The sequence below is a fragment of the Dermochelys coriacea genome, chromosome 23, assembly GCF_009764565.3.
Source record: "Dermochelys coriacea isolate rDerCor1 chromosome 23, rDerCor1.pri.v4, whole genome shotgun sequence".
In the NCBI taxonomy this organism is placed as follows: Eukaryota; Metazoa; Chordata; order Testudines; family Dermochelyidae; genus Dermochelys; species Dermochelys coriacea.
Window position 1 is genome coordinate 8,632,333 of NC_050090.1, and position 24,656 is coordinate 8,656,988.

The window sequence follows — 24,656 nt, forward strand, 5'->3', positions numbered from 1 at the left end:
AGAAAGCCAGGCTAAATGAATGGGCTGTCCACTTGCCCTGCATTTTGAAAACTGTGACATGATTATCACAGTTCAGGGCAACTCTCCCTGTATTACCCCTCTGTGGTCTCTTGAGGGCTCATCAGCCATCACCTTTCTTGGGCAGAGATCTGTGTCTCTCTCCCTCCTGACTGGGGTTTGTCCAGGCTGCACAGTTCCCTGCCTACAATGTGATATCCCCAGCAAGCCAGACTGCCTAAACTGGCCTGCATCTGTTCTTAGCCTTTGAAGAGAAAGCAATGTGCAGCTGGAATTGCCAGCAGGCACAAGTTACCACATAGCTTTTTATATGCAAACACATTTCTTTGCAAGGTGAAGGCATTACAGAAAAAACAGTGGAGTAAGATATCCCAAAGATATTTTAGGAAATTGCCATATCTGTCACAGTGATATTCATGGTTGACTGGTATGAGTAGAGGATGCAGGGTGAGCTAATTCCTTATCCATCAGCATCCTGTGACCATTACACTTTTCCTGCTGTCTTTCTATAACTCCCATCTAACAGCCACCTCTGCCAAGTTATACTCTGTAGAAAACATTTGTTTACAGGATAGAACAAAAACTCTGCTGTTACTCAAATGTGTGTCATTCCTTTACAGCCCAACTACAGGGGAAAATTGGTAAGTTTGGTGTGTTCGGGGTGTGATATCACCTGTTTTCTTTGATCTGTGGGATGCAACCTTAAACAGCTTAAGTTAGTTAACATAATAAAGTTTTTTGTTTTGTTTTTTCAGTAACCCAAATTTAATATACAGATTAACTTAATTTGTTTACAGTGTAGTAGGGGCCAAGTCTTTTATAACACAAGCTATACTTTTGCAATCAATTCTGTGAGCAGGGTCTGCCTCTTGCTCACAACTTAACTTTGTGTTATAGCGGCAAGATTTTAACTACTTTTAGCCCAGGCCTCATACCAGGCCTCTTATATCTGGTCTTATGTCTGATACATGGATTTATGTTTCAGGCCCTCTTCCTACTATACCTTCCATTGATGCGGAGATGGAGCTCATGATGGGCTTATATTTGCTGACTGGAGCACCCCCTCCCTCACAGAACAGTCCACTGCACAGCTATAGCCAGAAGTATCCCTACTGAAAATGCAGAGCTTCTAGTGCAGTCTCACAGTGATTTAAACCTAGGGTTTCCGGGTGTCTGGTTGTTGACTGGAATAGGTCGAAAAGGGATCCTGGTGGCTCTGGTCAGCACTGCCGATCAGGCCGTTAAAAGTCCAGTTGGCAGTGCTGTCTAAGGCAGGCTAGTCCCTGTTTTGTCCTGGCACCACGCTGTGCCCTGGAAGCACCCAGCAGGTCCAGTTCCTAGGCTGTGGTGCATGGAGATGTATGCGCTGCCCCCGCCCTGAGCACCGGCTCCGCACTCCCATTGGCCAGGAACCATGGCCAATGGGAGCAGGGGAGGGCAGTGCCTGCGGGCGAGAGCAGCACGCAGAGCTTCCTGTCCCCCCTCTCCCATCCGCCCCTGCCTAGCACCCAGAACTGCTGGCCGCTTCTGGAGCACAGTGCGGAGCCGGGACAGGTAGGGACTAGACTGCCTTGGACCTGCTGCACTGCTGACTGGGAGCCACACAAGTTAAGCTTGTGCCCCAATGCTCATCCCCTGCCCCAGTCCTGAGCACCCCACCAAACCCAGAGACCCCTCCTTCACCCCAATCCCCTCATCCCCAGAGCCGACCCCTCCTGCACCCCAAACCCCTCATCCCTGGCCCCACCCCAGAGCCCGCACCCCCTCCCACACACTAATCCCCTGCCTCAACCCACAGCTCCCTCCTGCACTCTGAATCCCTTGACCCCCCCAGATTGGAGACCCCTCCCGCACCCCAAACCCTTCATCCCTGGCCCCACCCTAAAGCCCACAACCCCAGCCCAGAGCCCTCACCCCTCCCACACCCCAACCCCCTTCCTCAACCAGCAGCCCCCTTCCACACTCCAAATATCTCAGCCCCACTCCCCATCCTGGATCCCCCTACTGCATCCCAAACCCTTCATCCCTATCCCACCCCAGAGCCTGCACCCCAGCCATAGCTCTTGCCCCCTCCCACACCCTGAAGCCCTCATTTCTGGCCTCACCCCAGAGCTCGCACCCCAGTTAGAGCCCTCACCCCCTCCCAGCCCCCTTCCCCAACACAGTGAAAGTGAGTGAGGATGCGGGAAAGCGAGCCACAGAGGGAAGGGGAATGTAGTGAGCAGGGGCAGGGCCTTGGGAAGGGGCAGGGCTAGGGTGTTCGGTTTTGTGCGATTAGAAAGTTGGCAACCCTATTTAAGCCCCAGTCATGAATTAGGTCTTTCTAAAAAATAAAGAAAAAAAGTTGCTGTCTTTTTATAACTCTCATCTAACAGACATCTACTCCCTCTGAATCTCTATAAAAGAATTATTTTGAAGAAGAGGGGAATTATTTTCTTACTCAAATAGTTGTCATTCTTTTGCAGACCAACAACAGAGAGAAATGAGTAAGTTTTCATTGATTTTTATAGCTTGCTACTCAAGCAAAGGAAAAAAGGGAGGATATATGGTGGAATTGTGGATGCTGTGTATTTGTTTAGAAACCGGTTCTCTCTGAAAACATTCCACTGCATAGACATGGCTAAATTCATCCCATCTGTAACTACAGTGATGTCAATGTAGTAACACTTGGGTAAGTTAGTCCCTAGGATTTTGGAAAACTCCAACATATTTTTTTTCCTGAATTTGTATTCAGATGTTTGCAGAGGGGGGAAATTATTTCATTAGTCATATGTGCAATATTGCCAACAGCCTCCTAACCACCTGCAGATTTGAGAAGGAATTTTTAGGAGCTGCATGTATTGAATGTCCAGCAACAGTGAATTGTCCAGAAGGACCTAGAGGTTGATGGTCAAATTTAGCACAGTGCTTCTGTCCATGAATCCTACTTCATTCTTAATTATCAGGAGGGGGTAAATTAAGCAATTTAAAATATGCTTGAAGAAAAGGGCAAAATTATGTAATTACTCATGTGTGTGTCATTCTTTTACAGATTGGCTTGAGAGACAAAGGGGTAAGTTAGCATCGAGTTGTGCAGCTTTCTACTCTTGAGAGGAGAGAGGATATTGGCTAGAAATGATTGTATTATTGTTCAAGAAATCAAGGGCAGCAGTGATGAACTGGAGGGAGATTAGTGAAGTTTATCGCAGCTGATAGTTGGGTTACATTGCTCATGTTTCATTGGGGGATTGTTAGGAGTGGCTGTTGTTTGTGCTGGGTTGGAAGTGTCAGATTGTCACTGGAAGCTACAGTTGGTTGCCATTTTTGGCACATCTGATGGGAAATCTATGAGCTTCTCCTGGGGAATGTCCTCTCAAGGGGGAAGGGCTTCCCAGCTCACGGAGGAGATAGTGTGCTGCCTGGAAAACTACACTTTGAAGCTAAGGCAGGTTCTATCCATGGGATCCTGGACCATCCACTGAGAGATTCTTCTCCTTCAAGTGTCCTCTGCATACTCTCACTCATGAGAACTTTCCAGACCAGTGCAGCCCTGAACAGTAGAGTTCTAGACAATCATAACCATTGCAGTGCTCATGCACCTCCCTCACCCCTCCCCTCAGTGAACTTGGAGCATTCCAAGGCCAGGGTACAAAAGGGGCAGTGAGCTCCTTCTCACTGTGACCAGATGAATAGTTTTATGTGGAGCTCAGGAATACTTTTGTGGTATGATTAGTTGCCAGCATTAAAACGTAGTTAATCAAATAGTTAGGAACTAGTTAGCATTTAGTAATAGGAGAGTAGATAGTTACTTGAATGGAATTGAAGAAGAAACCCAGTTTCAAAAGATGTGTATCTTGTGTAGCGGTGTTCCCAGCATCAGATACAACCTAAACATGTTGTAACTCCCCCTCCAAGTGTTCAATTTGCTTTAAATTTACCAAGAGAGCAAAGAAAGGAAGACAGAATAGGCTTCAGGCACTTACGTTGCAAGAAGCACTGTCTCCAAAACCATCTTGAACTGGGACAGGACAAGGTTCTGACTAGCACTGGCTCCAGATGAATCTACAGGGAGGAAAAGTAAACCATTTTCCTGAACCCATAATACTAAAGGATCCGGAGGTCAAGATCAGAAAAAGAAATTGTCTGAGGTGTCAGTCTCTATGACTAGAGCCAATCCTGTTAATAATGACTGGAAGGGCAAGGCAGGCATGAGGATTCAGCCTGAAGTGGCATTGGCCTCTCTGACAAAAGCCAATCCATAGGGGAAAGACCCTTCTGAATCAGATATGTTTTAAGAAGCTGAGCAGTGATGTATTTCCTCATCGGAAGGTGAGTAGACATTCCTGCTGAGATCCAATACTCTCCAATAGGGATGAGGGAGGGAATTTTTATCAGAAGAAGAGGAATGAATGGAAGTGCAGAAGTCAGATCCAGACTGGAGAAATGACATCCCCAGATGAGAATGTAGGGGACAAGTCAGCCTTTTCACCTTCAGAAGATGCGGTGGCATTCCATGAGTTAGTGGATCATATGGCGAAGACATTGGATATTCCTTAGTTTAAACTGAGGTATCCTCTCATCCTGTATTTGATACTGGTAGCTGTGTTGGAGGCTGAAATGCTGTCAAGTTGCAGATATGTCAATATAAAAAGTGAGAATAGTTAACTTGGAGCTTGTTCCTTCTGTCAGTGAAATCATTGGCAGGAGTGCCACTGATGCCAATGGGGGAGGAATGGGTCCTGAATATTAAGACAGTGCATTTATTGGATGGATATGTATATTATTGCAGGCTGGCTCCATGTGGAAAACAGTAAGTTTGCTCTGATTTCTAGGGTTTAGAGTGGAAAGGTCAAATGTTGCCCTCTTGTTGAATTTCTTTAAGAGGGGCAATGGTGGAAGATCTTCTCAGTTGTCCAAGGAGTTGAGGAGGTTTCCTCATCTTGGACAGACCAGATTGAGCATTATTTCCATGGGGACCATTGAGATGACTGGTTTACACAACAGGGCAAAATATGTAGTTACTCAAATGTGTGTCATTCCTTTTCAACCTATCTACTTAAGGCACTGGGAAAGTGTCTTTTTTTTTTTTGTAGTCTTATCAAAAAAAGGAGAGAGTTTACAGTGAGACTGCATTTAAACTCAGATTAAGCAGGCAAAATTTCACATCTGATTCCCACTGTACAATATCAAATGCAATTTAATGTAACCCTCAGTTTTTCAACAAAAACAGAATGCAGAAAGATTTCTGTATATATGATGCATCTGGTAATTTAATTTAAAAAAAAAGTTACACTGTCTTATTTGGGGAAAAATTCTGAATGGGTTATTTCAACATTTCTTTTTTAGCAACTCTCCCTCAGATTATCTGTAAATCAAAGTTGCCTTTTCAGCACTTCCATTCAAATTGACAGCTGTCTGTGAGAGAGTTTTTCCTTCTCTTTCCTGAATAATGAACTTCACCCTGCCGATCACAGAAGTGTGCCATGGGCCTAGCTGTACAACATCATAATTCAGCATATGATGGGCTCTGAGTTTTGCTGCTTCTGTTCCATGACTTTTTTTTAAAAAAAATCTACTCATTTGTTCTTCCAGTCTCGATAGCAAGGAAAGGTCTTTCTAAAATACAAGGGACTGTTTTGAGAAACGTTGGGGCTGATTCAAATCCAATGGAAAGTCTCACAGGGCCTAATTTGTTCACGGAATGTAGGCAATTATTGCCATTTCAGAAGTTCGTTATTGACATACTCAATAGTATTGAGAACCTAATTTTCAATAACACAAAAATGCATATCTCGATTACATTTTTTCTTTTGCAGAACAACTCCAGCGTGAAAACGGTGAGTTTTTCCAATTTCTAAGCAGGTGCACTGAGATTTTTTCTTGTTAACTCAGCTGCATATCTTATCTTTCTAAGACTAAATAAAAGCCCCCAAATGACCCATTGTGCAAGCAGAATTTAAGAAAAGATACTATTCTGTTGATGTGTGAATTTGCAAACTTTGAGTTACATGAGGTATCCTTCCCACAAAAATTGCCCCTTTTGAAGATAGTTGGGCAAATACAGCATTTTCTCAGTTTTTCATAACATAAAACATGCATTCATATCCACACTTCTACCTTAGTAAGAACTGAATAAATATTTTAAGGATGCAACCCAAAGTTGTCTTGTACTTAATATACTTGATTTATAGATAACTTTTTCTTTAATCATTTGCCTTATTGGTAGATATACCATTAATGATTTATTTCTGCGAATAAAGGGGAGTTTTTCTTAAATTGCTTAGGGACAAGGAGCTTTTTGCAGTGTTTGGGAGAGACTTTCACATGTGAGTCACTTAGTACTGGGCAAAAGTGGGATTCTGAGTGTTTCTGAGTCGGTCTGAGTGCATTTCTCCCATGTTAATCTGGATATCTTCTGCTTATCAATATCAGTGGGAATTGGGCATTTATCATTGGGGAAAGGCCAAAGAAGTTTGGTAGCTGTGTTGGATGCTGGAATGGTGTCAGGTTGGCCATATGACAATATAAAAAGTGAGAATACTTGTTTACTTTGATTCTGTTCCTGCTCTCAGGGAAATCAATGGCATGGGTCCCATTGATGACAGGGTTGGGGGGGGCAGAGCAGGACTGGATCCCCAATATGAAAAAAAGTGCATTTATTGAAAATATTGTGTTTTTGTTTTTTTTTTCAGACCAGCTCCAAGTGGAAAACAGTAAGTTTGCTCTGATTTCTAGGATATGGAGGAGGATGGTCAAGTATTGCCTTCTTGCTGAATTTCTTTAAGAGGGTGATAATGAGAGATCTGATCATTTGTGCATAAATGAAAGTCCAGGAGGTTCCCTCAACTGGAATACGACAGATTGAGCATTATTTACTAGAGGACTATTGAGATGACTGGTTTACACAATAGGGCAAATATGTACTTAGTTCAAATGTTTCATTCCTTTGCAACCAAGCTATGGAAGGCACTGGGAAAGTATAAAATGATTTATTGTAATCTTCTTATCAGGCAGAGGAGAGAGACAGTTTATGATGAGACTGCATAGAACTGAGATTGAGCAGACAAATCTTCATATCTGAATCCCATTGTATAATATTAAATGCAATCAGGTTTAACTCTCAGTTGTTTTTCTGGCCAGAAATAAAGCAGTAAGTTTTCTATTGCTATGATGTGTCTGATAATTTGGGAGATCTTTAAATTTTTTTAAAAAACAACAAATTACGTTCTCTGCCTCATTCAGAGAAAAACTCTGTTAATTCAACTTTTCTTTTTCAACCACTCTCCAGCAGATAATGTGCAAGTCAAAGTTGCCTTTTCAGCACTTCCACTCAAATTGGCAACTGTCTGTGAGAGAGTTTTTCCATCCATTTCCTGAATAATTCCCTTCGTCCCACCAGTCAAAAGTGTGCCATTGGCCTGACCGTGAAACAACATTTTGCAGCATGTGATAAGTTCCGAGTAAGACTGCTTCTATCCTTTGACATTTTAAAAAAAATTGTACTGATTCGTTCTACCAGTCTCAATAGCAAAAATGGTCTTTCCAAAATACATTGGATGGTTTTGAGAGACTTTGGGGCTGATCTTATCCAATGGAAGCCCATCTAATCCAATGGAAGTTCTTACACATCCCAATTCTTGCTATTCCAGAAGTTAAGAATTGACATGGTCAATAGTGATGAGAACCTAATTTTCAATAACAAAAACAAAATGCAAATGTTGATCAAGTTTATTCTTTTACAACCGAAGTCCATCGTGAAAATGGTAAATTAGCTCTGATTTCTAAGCAGGTGCACTGAGGTTTTTCTTTTTAACTCAATTGTATATCCTATATTTCTAAGTCTAAACAGAAGTCCCTAAATCATCCATTATGTAGCAGAGCTTTTTTTAAGAAGATACTACTCAGTATGTGTCCAGTTCTGCAAACTCTGAGTTACATGAGGAATCTTTCTCCACATAAATAGTTGCTTTGAAGATAATTGGCCAAACACAGAATTTTGTAAGTCGTTAGTCGCACAACATCTTTTCACATCCACACTTCTACCTGGGTAAGCCTTGAACAAGTATTTTTAAGGATGCAACATAAATCTGTTTCCCTACTTAATGTACTTGAATATTAGATTCATACATTTTAATCTTTTACTTTTTCTCTGATGATTTGCCATATTATATCAATTTCTGTCTACAGATATATAACATACTGATGATTACAGTATCCAAGCACCTTAAAAATCACTTGTATTGTTTAAGTGTTGTCTAGATTTCTCCTTCCACCCCTGGAAGGGGATGGCACATCCCTGCCTCCTCTTCACTACATGTTTGTTCGAAAAATGTAATAGTGTTGATATAATAGACTTCTGTACGGTGTTTGATTTGTTTAATCCATTTGGATTAAATACTAGATCAATATAAAATTAACATGACACATTAAATGGACTTAAAGTGGCTAACTCATAGGTCTCCAAATGTAACTGCAAACATGGAATCCTCACAGAGTGGGTGTGTTTCTAGTGTGGTTCCACAGGGATTGTTTTGGCCCTACTCTATTTAACATTTTCACCAATGATTATACCAAAATTAGCAGCATAGTGACATCTTCAAGGGCAGAAGGATGGGCTAGCTGTCTCCAGCACATACCTAGTGTTTCAGATGGGATCGTGTGTTGGGTAGATAGGCCCTCACACTGCTGTCACTGCCATGATTACATTTTTATTTCTAGTACACTAGCCCAATCACAGCCAGTGTGGGCATACACCTCCTGGCTCTAATGTGGACATACCCTGAGAGTTACACAGACTGTTCTCTGTATATGTGTTCTCTCTATACATCCTACTGTATTTTCCTACTTTATTTTCCACTGCATGCATCTGATGAAGTGGGCTTTAGCCCACGAAAGCTTATGCTCAAAAGAATTTGTTAGTCTCTAAGGTGCCACAAGTACTCCTCGTTCTTTCTGCTGATACAGACTAACACAGCTACCACTCTGATAGACTGTACAGAATCTAGAATGCTGGGTCCCATGATTTTATTAGTGAAGTCCAGTGCTGGGCTTTAATCCACAAGTCAAAATACATTTTTATTAATAAGAAGGAAAAACAATGTTCATAGTAATCTGTGGAATGATGCTGATGGTTGACTTGTGGGACTGGATGTGGGGTAGACACATGTCCTACACACATGAATCCTTTGCTGCAGTCTTGCTAGGCAAGGCTGAGAGCTTCTTAATGAGGCTTTGATCCCTAAGCCCTTTAGCACCCATCAGCTCTGGGGCGGGGCTTCTCAGGAAAGCCAGGGCTTTAAAAAGCCCGCTTCTAAGCGACCAGAGGAGCTAGCAAATAGGAGCGGCTAATAGGGGAGTTTTGTGAAGGAGTTGAGAGAGGGAGCATGAGGGGGTCTTGTTACACTTAACATTCTGTAAACTGCATGAAACTTAAAACCAAAACCAACCCCTGAAAAAAACAAAACATCAACAAAGAAACAAGTTTCAGGAGTAAAAAGAGAATGCAGGCAGAAACCAAGCAACATAGTGGGGGCTATCTTGTTTATTGCACCTAATATAGCATGTATGATTACCTGTCTGATGGGCACGTGGCATATGTGTGCTTTCGATGTAAGGAGTTCCTGACCCTCAGAGACCGTGTAAAGGCTTTGGAGACTAGCATGGCTGAACTGGAGGAGATAAGGGAGACAGAGATACATAGATGAGATTTTCCAGGACACACTAGAATGGTCCTATCCCTGGTCTGACAGTCTCTGTGCTGTTGAGGAGGATGGATGTCTCAGGGAAGGATAACATCCAACTAGAACAGAGGGAAATGATCCCATAATTGGGACCCTCCTTCCAGATGATGCAGTATCCTCTCGTACGGAGGATACCCCTCAGAGAGAGGGAACTCCCGTTACTAGGATAAAACAGGTAATAGTTATGGGGGATTTGATCATTAGAAACATAAATAGCTGGGTTTGTGAAGATTGGGAGAACTGCATAGTGACTTGTGTGCCGCTGAGAAGGTTGTGGATCTCTCAAGACATCTAGATAGACTTACATGCAGTGCTGGGGAGGAGTCAGTGGTCGTGATACATGTAGGTACCAGTGACATAGGGAAGGATAGGAGAGAGATTCTGGAGGCCAAATTTAGGCTGCTAGGTAAGAGATTGAAGTCCAAGGCCTCCAAGGTAGCATTCTCTGAAATGCTTCCGGTTCCACTCACAGGACCAATTAGACAGGTAAAGCTGCAGGGTCTCAATGGGTGGATGAGAATGATGGTGTAGGGAGGAGGGGTTTAGATTTATTAGGAACTGAGGAAACTTTTGGGAAAGGGGGAGCCTATACAGGAAGGAAGGGCTCCACCTAAACCAAAATGGAACCAGATTGCTGGCACTTAAAAAGGTCGTAGAGCAGTTTTTAAACTAAGGGCTAGGCGAAAACTGACTGGTGTGGAGGAGCATGTGTTTTGGGGAGGATCTATTAATGGAGATCCTCTATATCCTAGTAAGGAGGAGAGAATGGAAGATGATAAAATACAGGTAGGATCTGATGAGAAACAGTCAAATGAAAAAGAGTCTCATTCAAGCACATCATGTAATGGCAGACAGCTAAAAAGTGACAACTTTTTAAAGTGCTTATATACAAATGCTAGAAGTCTAAGTTATAAGATGGGTGAATTATAGTTCCTCGTATTAAATTAGGCTATTGATCTAATAGAACATAAGAATAGCCATACTTGGTCAGACCAAAGCTCCTTCAAGCCCGGGTATCCTGTCCTCTGAGAGTGGCCAATGGCAGGTGTCCTACAGGGAATAAACAGACAGGTTATCATCAAGTGATTCATGCCATGTCAGCCAATCCCAGCTTCTGGCAAACAGAGACCAGGGATACAATTCCTGCCCATCCTGGCTAATAGCCATTGATGGACCTATCCACCTGCCATTGATGGAATGAGGATAAACAATGGGACACAGTAATACCAGGGTACAAAATATATCGGAAGGACAGAACAGGTCGTGCTGGTGGGGAAGTGGCACTATCTGTGAAAGAAAGCTTAGAATCAAATGAAGTTAAAATCTTAAACGTACCAAATTGTACCATAGAATCTCTATTGATATTAATTCCATGCTCTAATAACAAGAATATAGCAGTAGGGATATATTACCAACCACCTGACCAGGACGGTGATAGTGAGTGTGAAATGATCAGGAAGATTAGAGAGGCTATAAAAATAAAAAAACTCAATAATAAGGGGGGATTTCACTATCCCCACACTGAGTACATGTCACCTCAGGATAGGATGCAGAGATAAAGTTTCTTGACACCTTAAATGACTGCTTCCTGGAGCAGCTAGTCGTGGAACCCACAAGAGAAGAGGCAATTCTTGATTTGGTCCTAAGTGGAGCACAGGATCTGGTCCAAGAGCTGAATACAGCTGGACCGCTTGGTAATAGTGACCATCATATAATTAAATTTAACATCCCTGGGGCGGGGAAAACACCATAGCAGCCCAACACTGTAGCATTTAATTTCAGAAAGAGGGACTACACAAAAATGAGAAAGTTATTTAGTTAAACAGAAATTAAAAGGAACAGTGCCAAAAGAGAAATCCCTGCAAGCTGCATGGAAACTTTTTTAAAGACACCATAATAGAAGCTCAAATTAAATGTATACCCCAAATTAAAAAACAGCAAGAGAACCAAAAAAGTGCCACCATTGCTAAACAACAAAGTGAAAGAAGCAGTAGGATGTAAAAAGGCACCCTTTAAAAAGTGGAAGTTAAATCCTAGTGAGGAAAATAGAAAGGAGCATATACTCTGGCAAATGAAGTGTAAAAATATAATGAGGAAGGCCAAAAAAGAATTTGAAGAACAGCTTGCCAAAGACTCAAAAAGTAATAGCAAAAATCGCTTTAAGTACATCAGAAGTAGGAAGCCTGCTAAAAAAAACCAGTGGGACCACTAGATGATCGAGATGCTAAAGGAGCACTCAAGGATGATAAAGCTATTGCAGAGAAACTAAACGAATTCTCTGCATGAGTCTTCATGGCTGAGGATGTGAGGGAGATTCCCTAACCTGAGCCATTCTTTTTAGGTGACAAATCTGAGGAACTGTGCCAGATTGAGGTGTCATTAGAGGAGCTTTTGGAACAAACTGATAAACTAAACAGTAATTAGTCACTATGACCAGATGATATTTACCCAAGAGTTCTATAGGAACTCAAATGTGAAATTGCAGAACTACTAATTGTGGTTTCTAACCTATCATTTAAATCATCTTCTGTACCAGATGACTGGAGGATAGCTAATGTGACGCTAATTTTTAAAAAAGGCTCCAGAGGTGATGTCGGCAATTACAGGCCGATAAGCCTAACTTTAATACCTGGCAAACTGACTGAAACTATAGTAAAGAACAAAATTGTCAGATAGATAGATGAACATAATTTGAAGAGTCGACCTGGTTTTTGTAAAGGGAAATCATGCCTCACCAATCTACTAAAATTCATTGAGAGTGTCGACAAGCATGTGGACAAGGGGGATCTAGTAGATATAGTGTACTTAGATTTTCAGAAAGCCTTTGACAAGGTCACTCACCAAAGGCTCTTAAGCAAAGTAAGCTGTCATGGGATAAGAGGGACGTTCCTCTCTTGTATTGGTAACTGGTTAAAAGATAGGAAACAAAGGGTCAGAATACATGGTCTGTTTTCAGAATGAAGAGGTAAATAGTGGTGTTCTCCAGGGGTCTGTACTGGGCCCAGTCCTATTCAACATATTCATAAATGATCTGGAAAAAGGGGTAAACCAGTGAGGTGGCAAAATTTTCAGATGATACAAAACTACTCAAGACAGTTAAGTCTGAAGCAGACTGCAAAGAGCTTCAAAAGGATCTCACAAAACTGGGTGACTGGGCAACAAAATGACAGATGAAATTCAGTGTTGATAAATGTAAAGTAATGCACATTTGAAAACATAATCCCAACTATACATATCAAATGTTGGGGTCTAAATTGTCTGTCAAGGTTCCTTCCCCTCTAGAGTACAGATGTGGGGACCTGCATGAAAGACCCCCTAAGCTTATTCTTACCAGCTTAGGTTAAAAACTTCCCCAAGGTACAAACTTTGCCTTGTCCTTGAATAGTATGCTGCCACCACCAAGCGATTTAAACAAAGAACAAGAAAAGAGCCCACTTGGAGACGTCTTCCCCAAAATATCCCTCCAAGCCCTACACCCCCTTTCCTGGGGAAGGCTTGATGATAATAATATCCCCACCAATTGGTACAGGTGATCACAGACCCAAACCCTTGGATCTTAAGAACAATGAAAAATCAATCTGGTTCTTAAAAGAAGAATTTTATTTAAAGAAAAGGTAAAAAAATCACCTCTGTAAAATCAGGATGGTAAATACTTTACAGGGAAATCAGATTCAAACCATAGAGAATCCCTCTAGGCAAAACCTTAAGTTACAAAAAGACATAAAAACAGGAATACGCATTCCCTCCAGCACAGCGAATTTTACAAGCCAAAAAACAAAAGGAAATCTAACACATTTTCTAGCTAGATTACTTACTAATTTTACAGGAGTTGGAAGGCTTGCATCCTTGATCTGTTCCCGGCAAAAGTATCACACAGACAGACAGACCCCTTTGTCCCCCCCCTCCAGATTTGAAAGTAACTTGTCCCCTCATTAGTCATTTTGGGTCAGGTGTCAGCGAGGTTACCTTAGCTTCTTAACCCTTTACAGGTGAAAGGATTTTCCTCTGGCCAGGAGGGATTTTATAAGCACTGTATACAGAAAGGTGGTTACCCTTCCCTTTATATTTATGACAGGCTGTTACCACTCAAGAAAGAGCTCTTGGATTCATTGTGGATATTTTCCTGAAAACATTCACTGAATGTGCAGTGGCAGTCAAAAAAGTGAACAGAATGTTGGGCATCATTAAGAAAGGGACAGAAGATAAAACAGAAAATATCATATTGCCTTTGTATAAATCCATGGTATGCCCACATCTTGAATAATGTGTGTAGTTATGGTTGTCTCATCTCGAAAAAGATATATTGGAATTGGAAAAGGCTCAGAAAAGGGCAACAAAAATTATTAGGGGTATGGAACGGCTGCCATATGAGGAGAGATTAATAAGACTGGGACTTTTCAGTTTGGAAAAGAGATGACTAAGGGGGATATGATAAAAGTCTCCAAAGTCCACTCCAAGTCATGACTTGTGTGGAGAAAGTGGATAAGGAAGTGTTATTTACTCCTTCTCATAACACGAGGACTAGGGGATTTTAATCACCAAATTAAATTAATAGGCAGCAGGTTTAAAACAAAGAAAATAAGGTATTTTTTCATATGATGCAAGTCAACCGGTGGAACTCCTTGCCAGAGGATGTTGTATATGCCAAGACTATAATAGGGTTCAAAAAAGAACTAGATAAATTCATGGAGGAGAGGTCCATTGATGGATATTAGCCAGGATGGGCAGGGATGGTGTCACTAGCATCTGTTTCCCAGAAGCTGGGAATGGGCAACAGGAGATAGATCGCTTGATGATTGCCTGTTCATTCCCTGTTCATTCCCATTGCCTGTTCGTTTCCTCTGGGGCACTTGGCATAAGCCACTATTGGAAGACAGGATACTGAGCTAGATGGACCTTTGGTGTGATCCAGTATGGCTGTTTTTATTTTCTTATAACACAGGCCAAAGAGCCCCTTATACTATGTAACTCTGCATAGAAAATATTATTTCACTGTATCAAAAGAATAGATGTACTATATTCAAATATATGTCATTCCTTTGCAGACCAATTGCAAAATGAAAGGGGTAAGTTTGTATTGATCTCTATAGCTTTAATCTTAAGCAGCAGAGGGATAGAGGATCTGATGGAATTGCATGTTCTGTGTAGTTGTTTTGGCCACAATAGAGTATATTACACATCAGATGCCAAATACATCCTGTCTGTAACACCAGTGAAATCAGTGGACTTACACCTGGGAAAAATGAGGCTTTGATGAAAACCGAAAGTAAAACAATATTCAGGTTTTTAATTCCCAGGAAGTGATTTACTGTGCAGGGCAGGTGTGTTCTAATCTTTATCTGGAACTGGATATTATTGAGACTAGATTTCAAAATCTGATGTGAGAACTTGTGAATTCAGGATCCAATTTACATTGAAAAGAATGAGGATAATTTTGTTAGATGAAAACAGAGAAGGCATGATGACAGGCTGAGAGCAGGGTAGAGAATGCAATGGTGGTTGAACACAGAGATAGCACAAGTTATGGATCATAATATTTATCTCACTAAATATGAGGCTGTCTGAATATGGCTGATTCATACTACTACTCATGAATCAAGTTCATACCTCAAATAGCCAATTACAATGTGAAATTTTTTTTCAAAAAACAAAGACATAAATGTTGATCAAATATAATTTTTTGCCAAACAATTTGAGAATGAAATTGAGAAATTTTAGGACTGTCAAGTGATTAAAAAAATTAATTGCTATCAATTGTGTGATTAAAAAATTTAATCGCAATTAATTGTGTGATTAATCGCTCTGTTAAACAACAATAGAATACCATTTATTTTAAATATTTTTGGATGTTTACTACATTTTCAAATATATTAATTTCAGTTACAACACAGAATATGAAGTCTAGAGTGCTTACTTGATATTTATTTTTGATTACAAATATTTGCACTGTAAAAAACTAAAAAAAACGTATTTTTCAATTCACCTCATATAAGTACTGTAGTGCAATCTCCATATCATGAAAGTTGAACTTACAAATGTAGAATTATGTAAAAAAACCTGCATTCAAATAAAACAATGTAACACTTAAGAGCCTACAAGTCCCCTCAGTCCTACTTTTTGGTCAGCCAATCACTCAAACAAACAAGGTTGGTTACAATTTGCAGGAGCTAATGATGCCTGCTTCCTGTTTAAAATGTCGCCTGAGAGTGAGAAGAGGCATTTGCATGGCACTGTTGTAGCTGGTGTTGCAAGATATTTATGTGCCAGGTGCACTAAAGATTCATATGTCCCTTAATGCTTCAACCACCATTCCAGAGGACATGCTTCCATGCTGATGATGGGTTCTGTTTGATAATGATCCAAAGCAGAGCAGCCTGATGCATGTTAGTGGTTACAGTGGACGAGAAGCTGGATATGAGTCAATAGGGTGTGCCCTTGTTGCCAAGAAGGCTAACGGCATTTTGGGTTGTATAAGTAGGGGCATTGCCAGCGGATCGAGGGACGTGATCATTCCCCTCTATTCGACATTGGTGAGGCCTCATCTGGAGTACTGTGTCCAGTTTTGGCCCCCACTACAAGAAGGATGTGGAAAAATTGGAAAGTGTCCAACGGAGGACAACAAAAATGATTGGGGACTGGAACACATGACTTATGAGGAGAAGCTGAGGGTACTGGGATTGTTTAGTCTGTGGAAGAGAAGAATGAGGAGGGATTTGATAGCTGTTTTCAACTACCTGAAGGGGGGGTTCCAAAGAGGATGGATCTAGACTGTTCTCAGTGGTAGCAGATGACAGAACAAGGAGTAATGGTCTCAAGTTGCAGTGGGGGAGGTTTAGATTGAATATTAGGAAAAACTTTTTCATAAGGATGGTGGTGAAGCACTGGGATGCGTTACCTAGGGAGGTGGTGGAATCTCCTTCCTTTGATGTTTTTAAGGTCAGGCTTGGCAAAGACCTCTCCTGAGGTCTTTTCCAACCCTGATATTCTATGATTCTATGTTCATTTTCATCATCTGAGTCAGATGCCACCAGCAGAAGGTTGATCTTCTTTTTTTGTGGTTTGGGTTCTGTAGTTTCCATGTGAGAGTGTTGCTCTTTTAAGACTTCTAAAAGCATGCTCCACACCTTGTTCCACTCAGATTTTGGATGACACTTCAGATTCTTAAACCTTGGGTCGACTGCTGTAGCTATGTTTAGAAATCTCACATTGGTACCTTCTTTGCATTTTTTTTCAAATCTGCTGTCAAAGTGTTCTTAAAACGAACATGTGCTGGCTCATCATCCGAGACTGCTATAATACAAAATATATGCAGAATGCGGGTAAAACAGAGCAGGAGACATACAATTCTCCCCCAAGGAGTACAGTCACAAATTGAATTGATGCATTATTTTTTAACGAGCATCATCAGCATGGAAGCATGTCCTCTGGAATGGTGGCCGAAGCATGAAGGGGCATATGAATGTTTAGCATATCTGGCATGTAAATACCTTGCAACACCGACTACAAAAGTGACATGCGAATGCCTGTTCTCACTTCCAGGTGATATTGTAAATAAGAAGCAGGCAGCAGTATCTCCCATCAATGTAAACAAACTTGTTTGTCTTAGTGATTGGCAGAATAAGAAGTAGGACTGCGTGGACTTCTAGGCTCTAAAGTTTTACACTTTTTTGTTTTTGAGTGCAGTTATGTAACCAAAAAAATCTGCATTTGTAAGTTATACTTTCCCGATAAAGAGATTGTACTTCAGTACTTGTATGAGGTGAATTGAAAAATACTATTTCTTTTATCATTTTTACAATATATATATATATATTTGTAATAAAATAATAACATAAAGTGAGCACTGTTCACTTTGTTTTCTGTATTTAATAACTTTCAATTGGTATTCTATTGTAATAAGTGTGATAAATCACAATTATTTTTTTAAATTGTGATTATTTTTTTGAGTTAATCACATGCGTTAACTCTGATTAATTGACAGCCCTAGTAAATGTGCACTTTTAAGTGCATGTGTGCTATGCATCTTCTATCAGGTTTTTGGTAGGACCACCCATTCGGCCTGCTCATGCACCCTTCTGAACCCCATGCTCGGCACCGAGGCTATAAAGGGCTGCACAAGTGAACTGCCCTTTGTTAGTTCTCAGCCACTTTGGTGAGAGATGGGGCATCTAGTGTGCCCACTTAGCTGCCAGTTTAGTTGCTTTCCTTTTAGTTTAGTCTAGCCTAACAAGTTTTTAAGCTTTGTTTAGCTTATCTTTTAAAATTTGTTTTATCCCCTCATCTTTCCATTTCCTTCCCCCCTCCCTCTGCGGGGATGCTGCTTTTCCTCCTTTATGGGAGTATGGCAGGAAGACCAGGCTTTAAAAGATGTCTCCTTTGCTAGGAGGCTATCCTGGTCAGGAGGGACACTCACATTTCCCAGACATGTCATTTCTGTGCCCCCCTCAAGAGCACAAGCAGAAAAAATTGAGAGATGAGACTCAAACTTCACATGCCTCAAGGTGTGTGTCCTCAATGGTTCCACAGGAATAGAGTGTTTGCTCTGCAGAGGTACAGCAGGTGTTGTTGAACAGTAGGATTCAAAAGTGGATAAAATTCACCCATTGATATGAACAGCAGTATCATACACCTTCTCATTCTTCCCTCTCCACTTTTATAAACTACCTCCTGGAAGTGAAAAAGACAGGATTGTCTGTGACTTCTGTTAGAGTCCACTTGGTGGCCATAAGGCCTTTCACTCCCCTGTGGAAGGGTTCTCAGTGTTTTCTTACCTCACAACAGTGAGATTTCTCAAAGGATTGGGGAACCTTTTCCCTTGGATGAAAGAACCCACTCCTATTTGGGATCTGAAGTTGGTACTCGAATGTCTCAAGAGACTTCCTTTAAACTGATAGCAACCTGTTCCTTCTTTAACTTATCTATGAAGATGTCCTTCCTAGGGGCCATCACTTCTACTCAAAGAGTTGGGGAAATAGGTGCATTAATGGTGGATCCACTTACGGTTTTCTTGAAGGACAAAGTTTCATTATTCCTTCACCTTAAATTCGTACCTAAGGTGTCATAAGAGTTTCACATTAACCAGGTCATCCATCTCCCATTTTTGTCCCCTAAACCACACTCCATCACCGAGTATGCTATAGTACACACACTGGATGTCAGGAGGGCATTAATGATTTACATGGAGTGGACCAAGCCATTTAGGAAGTCTCCAAGGCTGTTTGGGTCAATTTTGACTCCTCTAAAGGATTCAATGTTTATAATAAGAGGTTCGCTAGATGGCTTTCTGGATGCATCATTTCCTGTTATGAATTTCTCAATATGCAAACTCCTTCTAGGGTACTGGCCCATTCAATGAGAGCTCTTTCTACTTCCATGGTGCTGCTTAAGAACATTTCTATTGCTGAAATCTTCAAGGCTGCAACTTGGACTTTAGTACATGCCTTTTCCAAACATTATGTTGTAGTCCACTCTTCCAGATCATATGCTACCCTTGGGAATGCAGTCTTGTCTAAGTCTTGACTCAGCACTGTAGCTCCCCCTCTGTTTGGAGTACTTCTCAGTAGTAATCTGAAGTGGAGCATCCACAGGTACACTTCTTGAACAAAAAGAAGAGGTTACTCAACCTGTTCAGTCATTGGAGTTCTTTGAGGTGTGTGTCCCTATGTGTGTTCCACTACCTGCCCTTCTTTCTCTCTGCTTCTTCCTCTCTATGGGACTTTGAAGTGGGGGAAGAACTGAAGGTGGTTTGCCTGAGTGCAGGGCATGAGGTTGTGTAGGGTACGTGCGCAGACCTAGCAGACACTGCTACAGAAAATCTCCAATTGAAGGACCATGGGCACATGCACACTTGAAGCAGAGAACTCATAGCAGGACACATCTTGAAGAACTCCACGTATTGCACAGGGTGATAACCTTTCCATCTTGTGCCTGTGCTATTTAACATTTTTATCAATGACCTGAAAAATGGAAGATTATCCCCCTTCTTCTCCACAAAGAAACTTCACCTTAACTAATGTGACATTTACATTGGAAGTGGAGAAGTAATTTCCAGTTTGGATAGACATACCTGCACTGGCTCTGATTGAGCTAGAATGCCAAAAATAGCAATGTGGCCAGGGCTGCATAGGCAGCTGGATGGGCTAGGTGCCTCAGAGTACATAGCTATAGTTTCAGTTGGGATACTACTTCAGGAGACTAGCCCCTTTTGCTGCTTACACTGCAGCACTTACACTTCTATTTCTAGTGCACTAGCTCAATCAGAGTTAGTATGAGCATGTCTACCCAAGCTGGGAATTATACCTCCTAGTGCTAGTATAGACATACCCTGAGAGAATTGCATTTAAAGTATAGGATGGGGTGGGCAAACTATGGCCCGGAGGCCACATCCAGCCCTTCAGACATTTTAATCCGGCCCTCAAGCTCCTGCTGGGGAGTGAGGTCTGGGGCTTGCCTCACTCCACATGTGCAGTGGCTCTGCGCAGCTCCCAGAAGCAGCAGCATGTCCCCTCTCTGGCTCCTAGAGTAAAGGGGCTCTGTACTCTTCCCCCGCCCCAAGCACCTTCCCCACAGCTCCCATTGGCTGGCAACTGTGGCCAATGGGAGCTGCAGGGACGGCACCTGCAGACGGGGCAGCAAGCAGAGTTGCCTGACTGCACCTATGTGTAGGAGCCGGAGGGAGGATATGCTGCTGCTTCTGGGAGCTGCTTGAGGTAAGCACAATTTGGAGCCTGCACCCCTGAGCCCTTCTAGCACCCAAACCCCCTGCCCCAGCCCTGATCCCCCTCCTGCCATCCAAACCCCTCAGTCCCACCCTCCTGCACCCCAAAGTCTGCACCACCAGCTGGAGCCCTCATCCCCCCACCCGCACCCTACCCCCTGCCCCAGACCGGAGCCCCCTACCGCACCCTGAGCCACTCATTTCTGGCTCCATATAAAACTTGCTGTAACACAGGCCAAAGAGCTCCTTATCCTAAGTCACCCTGCATTGAAAACACTAGTTCACACTATCTAGAGAACACATGTACTTTATTCAAATGTATGTCATTCATTTGCAGACCATAGTCAAAAAGTAGTGATCAATGGTTTGCTGTCAAAATTGGGATGATATATCTAGTGGGGTCCCAAAGAGGTCAGTCCTGGGTTCAATACTATTCAATATTTCCAATAATAACTTGGATAATTGAGTGCAAAGTATGCTTATACAACCTTCAGATGATACCAAACTGGCAAGCATTTTGGAGGACAGGATTAGAATTCAACACAACCTTGACAAATTGGAGAATTGGTCTGAAATCAACAAGATGAAATGTAATAAAAACAAGTGCAAAGGTTTTCATTTAGGAGGGAAAAATCAAATACACAGCTACAAAATGGGGAATGACTGGCTACGTGGTAGTACTACTGAAAAGGTTCTGAGTGTTATAGTAAATCACAAATTGAATATGAATCAACGATGTGGCGCAGTTACAAAAAGACTAATATAATTCTGGGGTTTATTAACAGAAGTATTGTATGAAAGACACAGGACGTAATTGTCCCACTCTACTTGGCACTGGTGAGGCTCCATATGGAATATTGTGTCCAATTCTGAGCCCCACACTTTAGGAAAGATGTGGACAGATTGGAGGGAGTTCAGAAGAAAGCAACAAAAATAATAAGAGGCTTAGAAAACTTGACCTATGAGGAAGGGTTAAACAATTGTACATGTTTAGTCTTGAGAAAAGAAGACCAAGAGGGAACCTGATAACTGTTTTCAAATATGTTAAGGATTGTTATAAAGAGGACTGTGATCAATTTTCTCCATGTCCACTGAAAGTAGGACAAGAAATAATGGGCTTAATCTGCAGCAAGGGATATTTAGGTAATATATTAGAAAAAACTTTCCAACCATGAGGATAGTTAAGCACTGGAATAGACTTCTAAAAGTGGTTGTGAAATTCCCATCATTGGAGGTTTTTAAGAACAGATTGGACAAACACAGCTCATGGATGGTTGAGATTTACTTCATCCTGGCTCAGCACAGGGGGCTGGACTTGATGATTTCTTAAGGCCCCTTCCAGACATACCCACACTAGCTCTGATTCATAGAATCATAGAAATGTATGTCTATCTGAGCTGGAAATTATACCCACAGCTCAAGTATAGACAAGCTCTGAATGATTCATTTGTGCAGGCCCGGGGGGAGGGGGGAGGGAGTGTTTCTGCAGTTCCTTCAGGGACAGGGAGCTTGTCAGCATGACTGGGATGGACAAGTCCAGGTGAGTCATTTATTCGTGGGCAAAAGTGGGATTCTGCGTGTTTCTGAGTTGGTTTGACAGCATTTCTCCCTTGGGAAATCTGGGTATTCTCTGCTGATGAGAGTTGCAGGGATTGGGTGTTTATCAATGGGAGAGGGCTGAAGGGGTTTGGGAGCTGTGTTGGGGGCTGTAATGGTTTCAGGTTGGGCATATTGCAACATAAAACATGACAATTGTTAACTTGGCGTCTGTTCCTGCTCTCAGTGAAATCAATGGCAGTAGTCCTATTGATGTCAATGAGGCAGGACTGAGTCCTCCATTGAAAAGAAAATGCGTTGATTGACAATATTGGCTTGTTTTTGCAGGCCAGTTCCAGGTTGAAAAGAGTAAGTTTGCTCTGATTTCTGATGTATGGAGGGGGAAGGTCAAATATTGGCCTCTTGGTAAGTGGGGTAGGCAGGGCTTCTTTAAAAGGGTGATAACGAGAAATCTTTTCACTTGTTCCTGAAGAAAGAGTCAAGGAGAGTCCCTCATCTGGGATGGAACAGATTGAGCACTATTTATTGGGGGACAATTGAGATGATTAGTTTATACAACAGGGGAAAAGATGTAGTTACTCAATGTGTGTCATTCCTTTGCAACCAATCTACTGAAGGCACCGAGAAAGTGTACATTGATTGATTGTAGTCTTCTTTTCAAGCAGAGGAGAGCTCAAGATGGGACTGCTCTAAACAGATATTAAGCAGGCCAAAATTCCATTTGTCCATTGTACAGTATCAAATATAATCTGGTTTTACCCTTGGTTCCTTTTTATGGCAAGAATCAAAGTAGAAAGTCTCTCTGTTGCTATGATGTATGTGATAACTTAATAGATCCTTTAGTTAAAAAAACAAGTTACATTATCTGACTCAGTCTAGAGAAAAAACTCTGAATGTGTTGTTTCAACATCTCTTTTTCAGACATATTCCAGCAGAAAATCCGTAAGTCAAAGCTGACATTTAAGCACTTTCACTCAAATATGTAGCTATCTCTGAGGAAGTTTTTTTCCATCTGTTTTCTAAATATTGGTCTTCCTCCCACCGGTCATCAAAGTATCATTGGGTTGGCTGTACAATGTCTTAATTCAACACATGAATGGTTCTGAGTAAGGCTGCTTCTGTACTGTAACTTCTCAAAAAAATCTACTCATTTTTTCTTCCAATCTCAATAGCAAAAATGGTCTTTCCACAATATGTAAATGTACATTTTATGAGGAATTTCAGGGTTGACCCAAAGCTCATCAAATCCAATGAAAAGAATCGCATTGATTTTACTTGGCTTTAGATCAGGGCCTGAAAGTGGCTAATTCTTGCTATTCCAGAAGTTAACTGTTTGTGTTAAGAAGAAAACAAAGAAAGAAGAAGAGGGACTGCTAAATACTGAGGATGGGGTGGAGATTAAAGAAAATCTAGGCATGGCCCAACACCTAAACAAATACTTTGCCTCCACTTTTAATGCGGGTAATGAAGAGCTTAGCGGTCATGGCAGCGTGGCTAATGGGAACGAGGATATGGAGGTAGAGATTACCACATCCGAAGTTGAAGTCAAACTCAAACAGTTTAATGGGACTATATCAGGGGTCCTGGATAATCTTCATCCAAGAATATTAAAGGAATTGACACATGAAATTGCAGGCCCAATAGCAAGGATTTTTAATGAATCTGTAAACTTGGGGGTCAGAACCTAAGACTGGAGAACAGCTAATATAGTTTCTATTTTTTAAAAAGGGGAAAAAGTGATATGGGAAATTACAGGCCTTTTAGTTTCAACTCATTTGTATGCAATGTCTTGGAACACATTCTGAAAGAGAAAGTAGTTAAGGACATAACGGTTAACGGTAATTGGGATAAAATACAACATGTTTTAGAACAATATAGATCATGACAGACCAACCTGATCTTCTTTGAGAAGATAACTGATATTTTAGACAAGGGAATTGCAGTAGATATTATCTACTTGGATTTCAATAAGGCATTTGGTACATTTCCACATGGGAAATTGTTAGTTAAATTGGCTAAAATGGGGATTAATATGAAATTGAAAGGTGGATAAGAAACTGGTTGAAGGAGAGACTACAACAGGTCATACTGAAAGGTAAACTGAGGGAGTGAGGTTAGTAGTGGAGTTCCTCAGGGATCAGTCTTGGGACCAATATTATTTAATATTCTTACTTCTGACCTTGGCACAAAGAGTGGGGGTGTGCTAATAAAATTTGAGGATGACACAAAATTGGGATGTATTGCCAACGTGGAGGAGAGCTGGAATATCATACAAGAAGATCTGGATGACCTTGTTAACGGGAGTAATAGAAATGGGATGAAATTTAAGAGTGCAAAGTGCAAGGTCATGCATGTAGGAACTAACAACAAGAATTTTTTTTATATAAACTGGGGATGTATCAGTTGGAAGTGACAGAGGAGAAAGATCTGGGTGTTTTGGCTGATCATAGGATGACTGTGTGTTGCTAATGTGATGTGACTGTGAAAAGGGCTAATGCAGTCCTAGGATGCTGCAGGTGAGGTATTTCCAGTAGAGCCAGGGAAGTGTTACAACCATTATACAAAAAGAAAAGGAGTACTTGTGGCACCTTAGAGACTAACAAATTTATTAGAGCATAAGCTTTCGTGAGCTACAGCTCACTTCA

At 41.4% G+C, this 24,656-nt stretch overlaps 1 protein-coding gene across 1 annotated transcript in view; it reads left to right on the forward strand.

The window, feature by feature from the left end:
• Positions 1-6,781, forward strand: part of LOC119847427 (butyrophilin-like protein 2) — a 37,468-nt gene extending 30,687 nt beyond the window's left edge. Inside the window, exons 12-13 of the mRNA XM_043501676.1 lie at positions 5,814-5,834; positions 6,690-6,781. Of these exons, the coding sequence (XP_043357611.1) occupies positions 5,814-5,834; positions 6,690-6,781 (113 nt within the window). The remainder of the gene's footprint in view (positions 1-5,813; positions 5,835-6,689) is intronic.
• The last annotated feature ends 17,875 nt before the right edge of the window (positions 6,782-24,656 follow it).